Source organism: Acipenser ruthenus, chromosome 39, assembly GCF_902713425.1.
Source record: "Acipenser ruthenus chromosome 39, fAciRut3.2 maternal haplotype, whole genome shotgun sequence".
In the NCBI taxonomy this organism is placed as follows: Eukaryota; Metazoa; Chordata; class Actinopteri; order Acipenseriformes; family Acipenseridae; genus Acipenser; species Acipenser ruthenus.
In genome coordinates, this window is record NC_081227.1 from 7,048,419 (window position 1) to 7,066,049 (window position 17,631).

Sequence of the window (17,631 nt, forward strand, 5' to 3'; positions counted from 1 at the left end):
TGTGTGTAATGAGTCTCCCTGTCAGGTGCACACAGGTGCGCTTGGTCAAGAATGCAATTGCTCAGGTGCTTATGAAACTGCACCCCATTGTCCTCCATTTTGGATCGAGGTGGCCTACAGACAACCACACAACGCTGAGCCTATCAGAGCCGAAATGGCCTCAGTTTCACGGCTTCCTGTGTTCTGTGTGGCTCTTCTGAGTCAGGTAAGTGTGGTCTGGGAGGGAGTGGCTCTGCTCTGAGAGAGAGCGACAGGTTCATCCAGTTTTGTTAAAGGGTAGATGCAGCACTTCTTGAAACACAAACAGACTCTGGCTCACAGAGGAAGGGGCAGCAGGTGCTCTGAAGTTTTATAGAGGAAGTCAAAGTGAATCAAGGCACAGAGCAGTCTGTGTGAAATGGCCTCGTCGCCGGTATGTACCTGGGTTTGGACGGCTCTCGTTGCTTTCTTGTGGGGTTTGTGATCGGTTTTCATGAATGCTCTGTTGGGAAGAGTCTGTGATTTTTGATTGCACTGTAATTCTGAATGATCGAATCTAACAGGCAGACAAAACTGGGATCTCATTAGTTATACAGAGAGAGTCCAGTGACTTGAGCTTTTAAAACCTTCAATCTAAGATCAGAACACAAATGTGGCAAGGTGTGCCTATTATTATTATTATTAGTGTTCAGTGAGAGTTCAAGATTCATGACAAGGGTACCAGTTTTCAGATAACTAAATCCGTTTTCTTTTTAAAAAACTAAAGAAAATCCGATCTTCTTGTGTTCAAGCGATTTCACAGCAGTTTTTCTGATCTTCTTTTCATTTTATTTATAGAAATGAAATGTCGGGGATTACTGATTGATAGAGCATGACCTCTTCTCTAATCTTGGGGTACGTCGGAATCGGGGTTCTTCGGAATCCCTCGAGCCTGACTCCTCTGTGTGAGAAGTCGCTGTGATTTCCACCCTCAGCCTCTGTGTATCAGTGTCTGTGTGAGAGTTGTGTGTGAAGGTCTATTCATTAAAGCACTGCTCTCTCCAGGACAGAGTCTAGCCCTGGAGACAGGAGCACAGTTTCAGTGGCTCAGCACAACCCCCCACGCACACTATTTGTAAGGAATGGGATTTTTATAGACCCCCTGTGGCTGACCGTGGGGTAACGGGTCACACCTCTTTTCAGAGGGTGTCCTGTTTCAATCCCTGACACGCAGGACCAGTCGATCGATTGTTCACAGACTCCGATGCATCGTCAAGACTGCCCCCCAATCAGGTTTTGTAAAACTTAGAAACCCTGTAAGAAGGAACTGAACACATTCAGTGAATTGAAGAGATTCCTGTATGTTTTCTAGATGCTGCTCTGTTTTGAGAATCGATGCTGGAGCAGGTATTGCAGGGTGTGAATGATGTAAAGAAATGCTTCGTCATGGCTGGCTGTTTGCTGTGCGTTGGGAATCCTAACACTCCTTAGCTGAGTGGGTGTGGATGGGTGTGTCTGTGTGTGTCTGTCTGTGTGTGTGTGTCTATATGTGTGTGTGTGTGTGTCTGTCTGTCTGTCTACGTGTGTGTGTGTCTGTCTGTCTGTCTGTCTGTCTGTATGTATATATATATATATATATATATAGTGTGTGTCTGTCTGTCTGTCTGTCTGTCTGTCTGTATATATATATATATATATATATGTATATAGTGTGTGTGCGTGTGTTTGAAACGTCCTTGTGAGAGGGACGGTATGCTAAGACTTGATTTGCCTGGGGTGGTGAACCATTCCTTGCACAAGAACAATATGTTTTTCTTGTGTCATTTTTTTAAATACCTAAAGAAGGGAGTCATTTCATTTTAAAAATGTCTGTGTTGCTTTGTGTTGTATGGGTCTGCGTTTTATCATTATAACCCCCTTCTGCTGTACAGGAACGGGCCAGTTTAGCTCGCAGAGTGGTTGAGATGAACTAGGAGCGTGTGTCGCCCCCTGCTGGGAAAACAACACACAGGGGAACTTAAACAAACTTCACTGTCAACGAGGCCTGCCTTCTGAGGCCTCGCAGTGAATGAAAGAAAGTAAACTGAGAAAAAAAACACACAGCTGTCAATGTAGAGCTCCCAGCTGCTCATCTACGCTCATCCCAGCAGCTCACAGGCAGTGTAACCAGCTCCTGACCATGGCCGGAGAGAGAGGCAGGGGTTGTCTGGGCTAATGCCTGGGACAGGACCCCTTCCTGACTCTGAGGAGCTAAAGGAAGGCTCTCACGCAGTCCAGCGGGCAGGAGTTTTGTATATTAGAGCTGGAGTCAGTTCTTTTGCCATGTTTACATTTTATTTGCATTGCTGTTTCCTCATGCCGCTCAGTTCTAAACACAGATAGCTTCTGTACATCTGATTCCTGACAATCTGAAACAATCGCTCTGTGTGCTGGGTCTGCACCAGCACTGTCCTTGTTTTGGCCTGTCTGTTTGTTTTGGCCCTTGTGCCATTTTGTTTGAAGTGTTTTGTTTTGTGTAAGTCTTTTGTTTGCTTTAATAAAGGCTGAGCTTCATTGCGTCTCGGTTTTCCCCCGCAGTTGCCTGTGTTGTGAATTCATTTCCTGGCCTGACGTCACCCTTGCAGCCATCCTTGTTCACGGAGGGCTAACAATATATTAGTCCCGAGCTATTAAACTGTAGAATACTTTACTCTGCTCTGTTGGTGTTCTGGGCTGTTTAAAAGCATCAAACTCTTAACATTTAACTTTTGTTGTGTGTTTGTTTGGAAATAAAAACACAAAAAACCACACACACAGAATCGTGCCTCCTGAGATGCTTTTGTAACTTGCAAATTTTGTAACTTCGTCAGTTGCTAAAAACATAATCGGTGGTCCCTCTGCGCCTCCTGTCTCGCTGACCTAGTCTTTTGATGACGAAGCCCCTGGGGGTGAGAAATGGCTGCTGCTTCACTTTTTCTTATTTATTTTGGGAAGTGTTTTAGAAATGCAGCACTTGAATATTTTCCCTTCATTTTGAGTGCAGTTTCAGGGTCGGTCGGGTTGGGTCAGGCAGGGTCGTGTAGGGTCATGTCGGGTCGGGTCAGGCAGGGTCGTGTAGGGTCATGTCGGGTCGGGTGGGGCAGGGTCATGTAGGGTCGGGTCGGGCAGGGTTGGGTCGGGTCGGGTCGGGCAGGGTCATGTCGGGTCGGGTGGGGCAGGGTCATGTAGGGTCGGGTCGGGCAGGGTCGGGTCGGGTCGGGTCGGGTCGGGCAGGACTGGGTGTGGCAGTGCTTCTGATCCCATGTGTTTCAGCATGTCATTGATCATGCCCGTGGGGTGAAATGATGGTGCTCCCAGGTTTATGTGGGGCAGGCTTGGGTCCACGGAGACACTTTGTGGGTCCAGGTTACTGTGCTGGTGAGCTCTTCAGTTTTAACCCCCTGCTTTTTCTCTCGTGTGTTTGGCCGCTGTGTGACTCGGTTTATTTCTCCCCAGAATGACCCTCCTCACCCCTATTACGCGAACCCGGTCCAGCCTCACTCTGAGATTGGAGAGGGGATCAACTACCAACCCTACTACATCCCCCCGCCCTCCCACGTGCAGCCCCCGACCTACGTGGCGCAGGAGAGGAGACGTAAGACATGTGATGGGTCGGGCTTTATTACTTACTGTACACTCCTTCTGTCTCAGTAATGAAAGGGCCTAGTCATGTAGCCATTATTATTATTATTATTATTATTATCATTATTATTATTATTATCATTAGTAGTAGTAGCAGGATCGTACAGAGACCTCCGTACTGGGGCTCAGTACTGGTCTTGGCGTCAGTGAAGTGTACACAGTTAGTGGAGGGGTGCGCACAGTGAACGCTATCTCAGTATAACCTCTTTCTCCTCCACAGCTATCCCCCCGAAGTCCAAGCTGTGCGGTGGGAACAAGCGGTGCTTTGGCGGTTCTGGGGGCTCTCTTATCCTCAGCGGGCTCATTGGCGTAGCAATCTGGCTGGGAGGTGAATGTTGTGATTGGGAGAGAGGGAGTGTGGTTGAGTTGCTGTGTCTGAGATTAGAGCTGAGGGACTGGGAGGGAGGGAGGCAGTGTGGTCTGGTGGTTAAAGCTGAGGGACTGGGAGGGAGGGAGGCAGTGTGGTCTAGTGGTTAGAGCTGAGGGACTGGGAGGGAGGCAGTGTGTTCTAGTGGTTAGAGCTGAGGGACTGGGAGGGAGGGAGGCAGTGTGGTCTAGTGGTTAGAGCTGAGGGACTGGGAGACAGTGTGGTCTAGTGGTTAGAGCTGAGGGCCTGGGAGGGAGGGAGGCAGTGTGGTCTAGTGGTTAGAGCTGAGGGACTGGGAGGGAGGGAGGCAGTGTGGTCTAGTGGTTAGAGCTGAGGGACTGGGAGGAGGAGTGACAGCTGTTGTGACTAACCTTGTGGTCTCTCTCTCTGCTCCGCAGTGCGGTACGGGTCCCAGCTTCTCTCCAGTGCGACGAACAGCAGTGACAGCACCTATGTGGCTGAAACCTGCCCCGCGGGCACCCAGTACTGCGACGGCAAAGCAGAGTGCTCACAGGGAGGAGACGAGCTGGGCTGTGGTGAGCACCCCCCCCCCCCCCCCCCCCCCCCCCCCCCACATGAGCACGGGGCACACTTACATTGGAGTGAGAGAAGCACACGCACATGCTCGAGGGGCGATGTTAGAAAAGTTCAAATACAGACATACGCTCATCTTAAAAACCTCCTTATACTTCCCCGGAGGAGCTTACACAGGGCGATTCACAATCCGTGCAACATTGTTGTTTTGCATTGTTTTCTGTTCTAAACATGAACGTTGCTGAGCGAGCCCCTCCGGTGGCCAAACGGTGCGGCGCAGAGCGACTCCTGCACAGACGTTTCTTCCTTTGCGGACCGTCTCCTGCGCGCCCTCCGGCTTCCACGACGCTCCGACAAGGCTGCGTGAATTCTGAATCGCCCTGCAGGGGACGTCGAATGGGAGGCTGCATTTTGTCAGATAAGGGCGGGTAGGATATACACAGGGACACGAGCTCTGAGCCAATGGGGAGCCTTTTAATTAAAGCATGAAGAGGAAAAAACAAAGTCATTTACACAGAGGGACTTGGTGACTGCACTAGCTGCTGTGATAACAGAGAGCTTTAAAGAACTCTCCCCCTCTCTCCCCCACCCTCTCTCTCTCTCTCTCTCTCTCTCTCTCTCTCTCTCTCTCTCTCTCTCTCTCTCTCCCCCTCCTCTCTGTCTGTCTCTCTCTCTCTCTCTCTCTAGTGCGGTTTGGGTTTAACAACTCCCTCCAGATGATGAATTCCAAGGATAAGAAGTTTTATCCAGTTTGCAATACGACCTGGAGTAACAGTTTTGCTGACAAGACCTGCAAACAGCTAGGGTTCAATGGGTAACTGCAGAGTTTATTGATTGATTGATTGATTGATTGATTTTACTGCTCTTTCTCGTCTCTAGTAATAGCAATGCTGCAGGTCCGCTCAGGTAACGGCACGCCTGCTCTAACCCTTGCGTGGGAATTGCACCACTGTGTTGATACCTAGTGATAATAACCTAGTGATAATAACCTAGTGATAATAACCTAGTGATAATAACCTAGTGTTTCTTCTCCTACAGATTTTACAAGACTGACACCCTCGGGGGTTCCTCCCCTGCACTGACTGTATCTCCAAGCAAGCCGTCCCAGACCATCCAGGGACAGCTCCAAATCAAGTACTGCTTTATTTACCGGAGAGGGGAGAGAGCGAGAGAAATCGAGGGGAGGGGAGGGCGAGAGAGAGAGAGAGAGGAGAGGAGAGGAGAGGAGAGGAGAGGAGAGGAGAGGAGAGGAGAGGAGAGGAGAGAAGGGGAGGGGAGGGGGCTGTGGAAATGCCGTACAGAAATGCAGCAGTAAACTTTTCTAAAGGATGATCTGAAACACTGGGGTATTAATGACTAGCGGGTTCCGCTCTGTGGCATAGGATTCCCCTGCAGGGGGCGCACTAGGGGTCACTTTTCAAACCTCATGTTTCTGATCTTTTACAGCACAGTAGTTGTAGAAGCACAAGCGTAGAGGGGCGGGCGGGCGGTGCGTGGGGGGGGCGGGGCGGGGCGGGGGGGTGGATGGGGGGGGGGGGGGGGGGGGGGGGGGGCGGGCATGTGTGTAAGCGTATGTCAGTGATGCCAGGCTGTGTTTGGTAACAAGTGAATTCTTGGTTTTGTTTTCCAGTTCCACATGCCCAGGCTGTGTATCTCTGCAGTGTATAGGTAAGTGTAGCTCTGCTGGTTTGATTATAAGCGTGTACAGTACAGTTGTATTCACTGTGTGTTGAGTTGTGGGGGCCTCGGTGTGCTTGTAAGTTCTATATTAGTCAATGACAGGCTGATGAACAGCAGTCCTGGGATTGTAAAGCATCTTGTAATTCATGACGATCAGTACAAAGTGCAGCACAGAACAGCAAGACGAGAGAATAACAGCACTCCTGGAATAACCTCCCTCTCCCTCTCAGACTGCGGGGTGCAGCAGGTGTCCGGTCGGATTATAGGTGGTGTTCCTGCCATGCTGGGCAAGTGGCCGTGGCAGGTCAGCCTGCACCACAATAACTATCCCACGTGTGGGGGAACGATCGTGGCACCCAACTTTGTGATCAGTGCAGCCCACTGCTTCCCCAGGTGACTGCTCAACCCTTCAGGACAAGTGGTGGGAGCTGGGGAACCAGCAGGGAACGAGGAGGCAGAGAGAGCTAGTGGTGGGAGCTGGGGAACCAGCAGGGAACGAGGAGGCAGAGAGAGCTAGTGGTGGGAGCTGGGGAACCAGGAGGCAGTGTGGTTAGAGTGGAGGGACTGGGAGGGATCGGGGCAGAGTGTTCTAGTGGTTAGAGTGGAGGGACTGGGAGGGAGGCAGTGTGTTCTAGTGGTTAGAGTGGAGGGACTGGGAGGGAGGCAGTGTGTTCTAGTGGTTAGAGTTGAGGGACTGGGAGGGAGGCAGTGTGTTCTAGTGGTTAGAGTGGAGGGACTGGGAGGGAGGCAGTGTGTTCTAGTGGTTAGAGTGGAGGGACTGGGAGGGAGACAGTGTGTTCTAGTGGTTAGAGTGGAGGGACTGGGAGGGAGGCAGTGTGTTCTAGTGGTTAGAGTGGAGGGACTGGGAGGGAGGCAGTGTGTTCTAGTGGTTAGAGTGGAGGGACTGGGAGGGAGGCAGTGTGTTCTAGTGGTTAGAGTGGAGGGACTGGGAGGGAGGCAGTGTGTTCTAGTGGTTAGAGCTGAGGACCTGGGAGATTACAAAGGGTCCTCTAATCGCTCCTTCATTCCCCTGCAGTGCGGAGTACAAGAACGCCGGGAGCTGGAAGGTGTATGCGGGCTTGGTTTCACAGTACCCCCTCCCATCACCCTTATACGTGTCAAAGATCATCGTGCACGAGAAATACAGCAAGACAAACAACGACTTCGACATCGCAGTGATGAGGCTCAAGAGCCCGGTCTCCTTCTCAAGTACGTGCAGCTGAGCTTAGTAAACACACTGCCAGCACGCCACTGCAGGCTCCTCCCAGCTCTGTGGGGCCAAACGTATTCACAAGACAATGCTGTGTTCAACTGTGGACCCTCCGCGATATGAAAGAGACCCCGATCAGCAACCAAAGTGTTCAAAGAGCTGTAAGGAATGAGCTCTCAAGACAGGCTGAGGGAACTGAATCTGTTAGAGCAAGAAAGAATTCTAGGGGGACTTGATTTGAAAGTCTTTCCTCTCTCTCTCTCCCTGTCTCTCTGTGTCTCTGTCTCTTCCTGTCTCTCTCTCTGTCTCTCTGTCTCTGTGTCTCTCTCTCTCTCTCTCTCTCTCTCTCTCTCTCTCTCTCTCTCTCTCTCTCTCTCTCTCTCTCTCTCTCTCTCGTCTCTTCCTGTCTCTCTGTGTGCGTGTGTTTCAGGTACAGTGCAGCCTGCCTGCCTGCCTACCTTCGATCAGGTCTTTGCCACAGGAACAGCATGCTGGACCACTGGCTTTGGGACCCTGCAGAGTGGAGCGGGTAAGTCTTTGCCAGCAGACTCTGGGAGAGGTATTAGTACAGGAAAGGTTGGCACACTTCAGTAGTCCTGCTCATAGAGCTGCTCTGAGCCAGCCTCTCTTCTTCCTCTCAGACAGTGGCTCCCCCAATCTGATGGAGGTCTCTGTGAAGATTATCGACCAGTCCACCTGCAACGGCCCGAAAGTCTACAGCGGGGTTCTGACCCAAAACATGTTGTGCGCTGGGGACCTGCAAGGGGGCGTCGACTCCTGTCAGGTGGGTTCAATTTGAATGTGCTGGCTCTCAGATCCACAGCACTGAGTTCTCTATACTGTACTGTATTGAATGTGCTGGCTCTCAGATCCACAGCGCTGAGTTCTCTATACTGTACTGTATTGAATGTGCTGGCTCTCAGATCCACAGCACTGAGTTCTCTATACTGTACTGTATTGAATGTGCTGGCTCTCAGATCCACAGCGCTGAGTTCTCTATACTGTACTGTATTGAATGTGCTGGCTCTCAGATCCACAGCACTGAGTTCTCTATACTGTACTGTATTGAATGTGCTGGCTCTCAGATCCACAGCGCTGAGTTCTCTATACTGTACTGTATTGAATGTGCTGGCTCTCAGATCCACAGCACTGAGTTCTCTATACTGTACTGTATTGATAGTGCTGGCTCTCAGATACACAGCGCTGAGTTCTCTGTACTGTATTGAATGTGCTGGCTCTCAGATCCACAGCACTGAGTTCTCTATACTGTATTGAATGTGCTGGCTCTCAGATCCACAGCGCTGAGTTTTCTATACTGTACTGTATTGAATGTGCTGGCTCTCAGATCCACAGCACTGAGTTCTCTATACTGTACTGTATTGATAGTGCTGGCTCTCAGATACACAGCGCTGAGTTCTCTGTACTGTATTGAATGTGCTGGCTCTCAGATCCACAACACTGAGTTCTCTATACTGTATTGAATGTGCTGGCTCTCAGATCCACAGCACTGAGTTCTCTATACTGTACTGTATTGAATGTGCTGGCTCTCAGATCCACAGCGCTGAGTTCTCTATACTGTACTGTATTGAATGTGCTGGCTCTCAGATCCCCATACTGAGTTCTCTATACTGTACTGTATTGAATGTGCTGGCTCTCAGATCCACAGCGCTGAGTTCTCTATACTGTACTGTATTGAATGTGCTGGCTCTCAGATCCACAGCGCTGAGTTCTCTATACTGTACTGTATTGAATGTGCTGGCTCTCAGATCCACAGCGCTGAGTTCTCTATACTGTACTGTATTGAATGTGCTGGCTCTCAGATCCACAGCGCTGAGTTCTCTATACTGTACTGTATTGAATGTGCTGGCTCTCAGATCCACAGCGCTGAGTTCTCTATACTGTACTGTATTGAATGTGCTGGCTCTCAGATCCACAGCGCTGAGTTCTCGATACTGTACTGTATTGAATGTGCTGGCTCTCAGATCCACAGCGCTAAGTTCTCTATACTGTACTGTATTGAATGTGCTGGCTCTCAGATCCACAGCGCTGAGTTCTCTGTACTGTATTGAATGTGCTGGCTCTCAGATCCACAGCGCTGAGTTCTCTATACTGTACTGTATTGAATGTGCTGGCTCTCAGATCCACAGCGCTGAGTTCTCTATACTGTACTGTATTGAATGTGCTGGCTCTCAGATCCACAGCACTGAGTTCTCTATACTGTACTGTATTGAATGTGCTGGCTCTCAGATCCACAGCACTGAGTTCTCTATACTGTACTGTATTGAATGTGCTGGCTCTCAGATCCACAGCACTGAGTTCTCTGTACTGTATTGAATGTGCTGGCTCTCAGATCCACAGCACTGAGTTCTCTATACTGTACTGTATTGAATGTGCTGGCTCTCAGATCCACAGCACTGAGTTCTCTATACTGTACTGTATTGAATGTGCTGGCTCTCAGATCCACAGCACTGAGTTCTCTATACTGTACTGTATTGAATGTGCTGGCTCTCAGATCCACAGCGCTGAGTTCTCTATACTGTACTGTATTGAATGTGCTGGCTCTCAGATCCACAGCGCTGAGTTCTCTATACTGTACTGTATTGAATGTGCTGGCTCTCAGATCCACAGCGCTGAGTTCTCTATACTGTACTGTATTGAATGTGCTGGCTCTCAGATCCACAGCGCTGAGTTCTCTATACTGTACTGTATTGAATGTGCTGGCTGTCAGATCCACAGCGCTGAGTTCTCTATACTGTACTGTACTGAATGTGCTGGCTCTCAGATCCACAGCGCTGAGTTCTCTATACTGTACTGTATTGAATGTGCTGGCTCTCAGATCCACAGCGCTGAGTTCTCTATACTGTACTGTATTGAATGTGCTGGCTCTCAGATCCACAGCGCTGAGTTCTCTATACTGTACTGTATTGAATGTGCTGGCTCTCAGATCCCCAGCGCTGAGTTCTCTATACTGTACTGTATTGAATGTGCTGGCTCTCAGATCCACAGCGCTGAGTTCTCTATACTGTACTGTATTGAATGTGCTGGCTCTCAGATCCACAGCGCTGAGTTCTCTATACTGTACTGTATTGAATGTGCTGGCTCTCAGATCCACAGCGCTGAGTTCTCTATACTGTACTGTATTGATGTGCTGGCTCTCAGATCCACAGCGCTGAGTTCTCTATACTGTACTGTATTGAATGTGCTGGCTCTCAGATCCACAGCGCTGAGTTCTCTGTACTGTATTGAATGTGCTGGCTCTCAGATCCACAGCGCTGAGTTCTCTATACTGTACTGTATTGAATGTGCTGGCTCTCAGATCCACAGCGCTGAGTTCTCTATACTGTACTGTATTGAATGTGCTGGCTCTCAGATCCACAGCGCTGAGTTCTCTATACTGTACTGTATTGAATGTGCTGGCTCTCAGATCCACAGCACTGAGTTCTCTATACTGTACTGTAATGAATGTGCTGGCTCTCAGATCCACAGCACTGAGTTCTCTATACTGTACTGTATTGAATGTGCTGGCTCTCAGATCCACAGCACTGAGTTCTCTGTACTGTATTGAATGTGCTGGCTCTCAGATCCACAGCACTGAGTTCTCTGTACTGTATTGAATGTGCTGGCTCTCAGATCCACAGCACTGAGTTCTCTGTACTGTATTGAATGCGCTGGCTCTCAGATCCACAGCGCTGAGTTCTCTATACTGTACTGTACTGAATGTGCTGGCTCTCAGATCCACAGCACTGAGTTCTCTGTACTGTATTGAATGTGCTGGCTCTCAGATCCACAGCACTGAGTTCTCTGTACTGTATTGAATGTGCTGGCTGTCAGATCCAGAGCGCTGAGTTCTCTGTACTGTATTGAATGTGCTGGCTCTCAGATCCACAGCACTGAGTTCTCTATACTGTACTGTAATGAATGTGCTGGCTCTCAGATCCACAGCACTGAGTTCTCTATACTGTACTGTATTGAATGTGCTGGCTCTCAGATCCACAGCACTGAGTTCTCTATACTGTACTGTAATGAATGTGCTGGCTCTCAGATCCACAGCACTGAGTTCTCTATACTGTACTGTATTGAATGTGCTGGCTCTCAGATCCACAGCACTGAGTTCTCTGTACTGTATTGAATGTGCTGGCTCTCAGATCCACAGCACTGAGTTCTCTGTACTGTATTGAATGTGCTGGCTCTCAGATCCACAGCACTGAGTTCTCTGTACTGTATTGAATGCGCTGGCTCTCAGATCCACAGCGCTGAGTTCTCTATACTGTACTGTACTGAATGTGCTGGCTCTCAGATCCACAGCACTGAGTTCTCTGTACTGTATTGAATGTGCTGGCTCTCAGATCCACAGCACTGAGTTCTCTGTACTGTATTGAATGTGCTGGCTCTCAGATCCACAGCACTGAGTTCTCTGTACTGTATTGAATGTGCTGGCTCTCAGATCCACAGCACTGAGTTCTCTGTACTGTATTGAATGTGCTGGCTCTCAGATCCACAGCACTGAGTTCTCTGTACTGTATTGAATGTGCTGGCTCTCAGATCCACAGCACTGAGTTCTCTGTACTGTATTGAATGTGCTGGCTCTCAGATCCACAGCACTGAGTTCTCTGTACTGTATTGAATGTGCTGGCTCTCAGATCCACAGCACTGAGTTCTCTGTACTGTATTGAATGTGCTGGCTCTCAGATCCACAGCACTGAGTTCTCTGTACTGTATTGAATGTGCTGGCTCTCAGATCCACAGCACTGAGTTCTCTGTACTGTATTGAATGTGCTGGCTCTCAGATCCACAGCACTGAGTTCTCTGTACTGTATTGAATGTGCTGGCTCTCAGATCCACAGCACTGAGTTCTCTGTACTGTATTGAATGTGCTGGCTCTCAGATCCACAGCACTGAGTTCTCTGTACTGTATTGAATGTGCTGGCTCTCAGATCCACAGCACTGAGTTCTCTATACTGTATTGAATGTGCTGGCTCTCAGATCCACAGCACTGAGTTCTCTATACTGTACTGTATTGAATGTGCTGGCTCTCAGATCCAGAGCGCTGAGTTCTCTATACTGTCATGTATTGAATGTGCTGGCTCTCAGATCCACAGCGCTGAGTTCTCTATACTGTACTGTATTGAATGTGCTGGCTCTCAGATCCACAGCACTGAGTTCTCTGTACTGTATTGAATGTGCTGGCTCTCAGATCCACAGCACTGAGTTCTCTATACTGTACTGTATTGAATGTGCTGGCTCTCAGATCCACAGCACTGAGTTCTCTATACTGTACTGTATTGAATGTGCTGGCTCTCAGATCCACAGCACTGAGTTCTCTGTACTGTATTGAATGTGCTGGCTCTCAGATCCACAGCGCTGAGTTCTCTATACTGTACTGTATTGAATGTGCTGGCTCTCAGATCCACAGCACTGAGTTCTCTATACTGTACTGTATTGAATGTGCTGGCTCTCAGATCCACAGCACTGTTCTCTATACTGTACTGTATTGAATGTGCTGGCTCTCAGATTCACAGCGCTGAGTTCTCTATACTGTACTGTATTGAATGTGCTGGCTCTCAGATCCACAGTGCTGAGTTCTCTATACTGTACTGTATTGAATGTGCTGGCTCTCAGATCCACAGCGCTGAGTTCTCTATACTGTACTGTAATGAATGTGCTGGCTCTCAGATCCACAGCACTGAGTTCTCTATACTGTACTGTATTGAATGTGCTGGCTCTCAGATCCACAGCACTGAGTTCTCTGTACTGTATTGAATGTGCTGGCTCTCAGATCCACAGCACTGAGTTCTCTGTACTGTATTGAATGTGCTGGCTCTCAGATCCACAGCACTGAGTTCTCTGTACTGTATTGAATGTGCTGGCTCTCAGATCCACAGCACTGAGTTCTCTGTACTGTATTGAATGTGCTGGCTCTCAGATCCACAGCACTGAGTTCTCTGTACTGTATTGAATGTGCTGGCTCTCAGATCCACAGCACTGAGTTCTCTGTACTGTATTGAATGTGCTGGCTCTCAGATCCACAGCACTGAGTTCTCTGTACTGTATTGAATGTGCTGGCTCTCTGATCCACAGCACTGAGTTCTCTGTACTGTATTGAATGCGCTGGCTCTCAGATCCACAGCGCTGAGTTCTCTATACTGTACTGTACTGAATGTGCTGGCTCTCAGATCCACAGCACTGAGTTCTCTGTACTGTATTGAATGTGCTGGCTCTCAGATCCACAGCACTGAGTTCTCTGTACTGTATTGAATGTGCTGGCTCTCAGATCCACAGCACTGAGTTCTCTGTACTGTATTGAATGTGCTGGCTCTCAGATCCACAGCACTGAGTTCTCTGTACTGTACTGAATGTGCTGGCTCTCAGATCCACAGCACTGAGTTCTCTGTACTGTACTGAATGTGCTGGCTCTCAGATCCACAGCACTGAGTTCTCTGTACTGTATTGAATGTGCTGGCTCTCAGATCCACAGCACTGAGTTCTCTGTACTGTATTGAATGTGCTGGCTCTCAGATCCACAGCACTGAGTTCTCTGTACTGTATTGAATGTGCTGGCTCTCAGATCCACAGCACTGAGTTCTCTGTACTGTATTGAATGTGCTGGCTCTCAGATCCACAGCACTGAGTTCTCTGTACTGTATTGAATGTGCTGGCTCTCAGATCCACAGCACTGAGTTCTCTGTACTGTATTGAATGTGCTGGCTCTCAGATCCACAGCACTGAGTTCTGTGTACTGTATTGAATGTGCTGGCTCTCAGATCCACAGCGCTGAGTTCTCTATACTGTACTGTACTGAATGTGCTGGCTCTCAGATCCACAGCACTGAGTTCTCTGTACTGTATTGAATGTGCTGGCTCTCAGATCCACAGCACTGAGTTCTCTGTACTGTATTGAATGTGCTGGCTCTCAGATCCAGAGCGCTGAGTTCTCTGTACTGTATTGAATGTGCTGGCTCTCAGATCCACAGCACTGAGTTCTCTATACTGTACTGTATTGAATGTGCTGGCTCTCAGATCCACAGCACTGAGTTCTCTATACTGTACTGTAATGAATGTGCTGGCTCTCAGATCCACAGCACTGAGTTCTCTGTACTGTATTGAATGCGCTGGCTCTCAGATCCACAGTGCTGAGTTCTCTATACTGTACTGTATTGAATGTGCTGGCTCTCAGATCCACAGCACTGAGTTCTCTGTACTGTATTGAATGCGCTGGCTCTCAGATCCACAGTGCTGAGTTCTCTATACTGTACTGTATTGAATGTGCTGGCTCTCAGATCCACAGCACTGAGTTCTCTATACTGTACTGTATTGAATGTGCTGGCTCTCAGATCCACAGCGCTGAGTTCTCTATACTGTACTGTATTGAATGTGCTGGCTCTCAGATCCACAGCGCTGAGTTCTCTGTACTGTACTGTATTGAATGTGCTGGCTCTCAGATCCACAGCGCTGAGTTCTCTATACTGTACTGTATTGAATGTGCTGGCTCTCAGATCCACAGCGCTGAGTTCTCTATACTGTACTGTATTGAATGTGCTGGCTCTCAGATCCACAGCGCTGAGTTCTCTATACTGTACTGTATTGAATGTGCTGGCTCTCAGATCCACAGCGCTGAGTTCTCTATACTGTACTGTATTGAATGTGCTGGCTCTCAGATCCACAGCACTGAGTTCTCTATACTGTACTGTATTGAATGTGCTGGCTCTCAGATCCACAGCACTGAGTTCTCTATACTGTACTGTATTGAATGTGCTGGCTCTCAGGAGTTCTCTTCTTCAGTGTACTGGACTCCAGTTTGTGTGTCCTGTGCTTGCAGGGAGACAGTGGCGGGCCCCTGGTGTGTAAGGTGGGTGAGCGGTGGTACCTGGCTGGAGTGACGAGTTGGGGTATCGGCTGCGGGGCGAGAAACAAGCCGGGGGTCTACACCAGAGTGACACAGCAGCTGACCTGGATATACTCCCGAATGGAGGTAGGACAGAGACACCCCCTCTGTTTCACACTCCCTCTTTCTCTATTGTCTAGACTCTGCTCTGCGTGTCTTAGACGGTGTTTCTCGTTTCCACCACTCTGCCTCCCTCCCTCCCCTCCTCCCACTAAACACTTTTGCGCTCTCTCCTTTTTTTTGTCTCCACAGGCTGAAAAACCCTAGATGCTGATTTGAGGCCCGACTTCCTGAATACTCGCATAACCCAACTGGAAAAAAAAAAAGAAAAATCCTCCATGAAATTGAAGAAAATGACTCCCCTTTTCATCCTTGAAAATCCTTTAAAATATGTTTTTATTTTTGTGATAATATTTGTTTAAGAATACAATAAGTCTGCGTCCAGTGCAGCGCCACACAGCAGCCTGTCCTGTCCTGATGAGGGCAAACGCCTTTTCATTTCGTTTTATTCTTGTCTTTAGTTTTCCTTGAAGATCATTACATGAACAACGAACGTGTTTTTAAAAGTTTTATAACAAACTCAAAATCTCTCCTGTTGCGTGCCAGAACACCCCGGACAGGAGAGATATATTTAGACTCCTGTCAGATTTCTGTCACGGCTGGAGGTGTGTTTTTGGTACATCTCACCGCTGGAAGGTACCAGGGTGTCTTGGGGTTTGTGGAAGCACACGGCCGAGTCCCAGTTTTGGAAGAGAAATGAGATCTTTATTAATCTGTGATTTTGATGAGAAAAGTGCTGTCCTTCGTGTGAACTCACTCTCTCCTTTTTAGGGGAAAAAAGAATGTTAAAGCTGCTTTAGTTTTTTAAATGATCTATTAATGCTTTCACTCAGGTTTGTCCTCGTCGCTGTGGGATATAGACAACGTTCCCTTGTCACTTTGCAGTGGCAGACTCGTGGATTTAGTGTGTGAGCAGCCACGTGTTCCTGTGTACAGCCCCTCCACTAATTCACAACCCTGCATTTTGTACCTTTTTGATGTGTTTGCTGGAACGATAACGAGCGAGCACGCTGCACTGAACTCTGACCTCCTTTATATCCTTGGTCCTGATTGAATTGATACAGTTGAGTCTGTTTCCCTTCAGAGGAAAGGACCGAGGCGAAGGGCGAGGGGGGGTGGTTTCAACCAAGGGTCTGCTGGCAGTTTCTCTTTTAAAACCTCCTCAAACTCAATATCCAACTCCGAGACTCTCTCTGTGCCAGCTAGGGGCTTCAAACGACAAGCCCGAGGAGTTTCAAATGATCCCCCCCCCTCCACAATACAAATACAGTGAGATCCGCACCCTATAGCTGTGTTTAGATCATTCTTCACCAGTACAGACCCCCCTGCCCAGCCCTGCAGTGCCATGTACAGCAGTCTGCAGCATCGTGGTGTTATGCACGCGCACCTCCTTATTGAAGTAGAATATTGATTGTGTCGGTAGGTTATCGTTTTTTCTAGTTTGTTTATTCCTCAGTAGACGTGCTCTTGCACTGAGGTCTGGGTAATCTGGGGCACTGATAATGAACAAGCTCCTGTACAGTTTCTGTAATTGATGTGTGTATGTGTAGATATGTAACCAGTTCTTCTGTAAACCATAAAATTTTAAAACGACAAAAAGTTTATTTCGCTTATTTCAGATTTTTATTTTCTCACCCTTCTCTATTCTGAAGAGCTGTAATCCTGCCCTCTTCTTAATTCTCTCTCGCTCGCTCTCTCTCTCTCTCTCTCTCTCTCTCTCTCTCTCTCTCTCTCTCTCCTTCCTCACAGCTCCCATTAAACAGAGTGCTTTCATCTCTTTTGATTGGGTCCGTTTTGTGGTCCTGGGCCTCAGTCCTCGGGTCAGTCCGTAGGTTACCTGTGACTGATGCTTTGGATAATTACCATTCCAGCAATATAAGTGTCAGACCTGTACAAGCCATAAGGAGAGACAGCAGTAATCAGGTCACGCACAGGGGTAGCAATGTGGTTTGACAGACTCCGCCCTCCTTCTCAAGTGCTTGCTTTTAACTGTGTTTAACAAACTGCGCACATCTGGTACCCATGCACCTAACATTGCAAGCCTTGGTGTGATTGACAAGCCGCGCATCGCTACAGCAGAACTCAATACGGACAGACTGACGGATGGACGAGATTAGCCTCCAGTTCTGACTGTACTAGTCTCAATACATTTCCACTGAATATTTCTCACCAGACCAGGTTTTGAAATACATACCACCGATTCAGCAGGGGTAGTGAGTGCGTTTATATATAACTGTTTAAATTTACCAGCTTATTCAATTGCAATAATGCAGTCACTGTT

At 48.4% G+C, this 17,631-nt stretch overlaps 1 protein-coding gene across 1 annotated transcript; it reads left to right on the top strand.

The window, feature by feature from the left end:
- Nucleotides 1-222: 222 nt before the first annotated feature.
- On the top strand, nt 223-16,949 carry LOC117397378 (transmembrane protease serine 13). The gene is made up of 13 exons (XM_033996168.3): nt 223-412; nt 3,433-3,571; nt 3,839-3,946; nt 4,384-4,521; nt 5,207-5,333; nt 5,558-5,653; nt 6,150-6,187; nt 6,430-6,592; nt 7,236-7,408; nt 7,840-7,938; nt 8,051-8,193; nt 15,225-15,377; nt 15,543-16,949. The coding sequence occupies exons 1-13, from the start codon at nt 398-400 to the stop codon at nt 15,555-15,557; spliced, it is 1,407 nt and encodes a 468-aa protein (XP_033852059.3). The 5' UTR covers nt 223-397; the 3' UTR covers nt 15,558-16,949.
- Nucleotides 16,950-17,631: the final 682 nt, after the last annotated feature.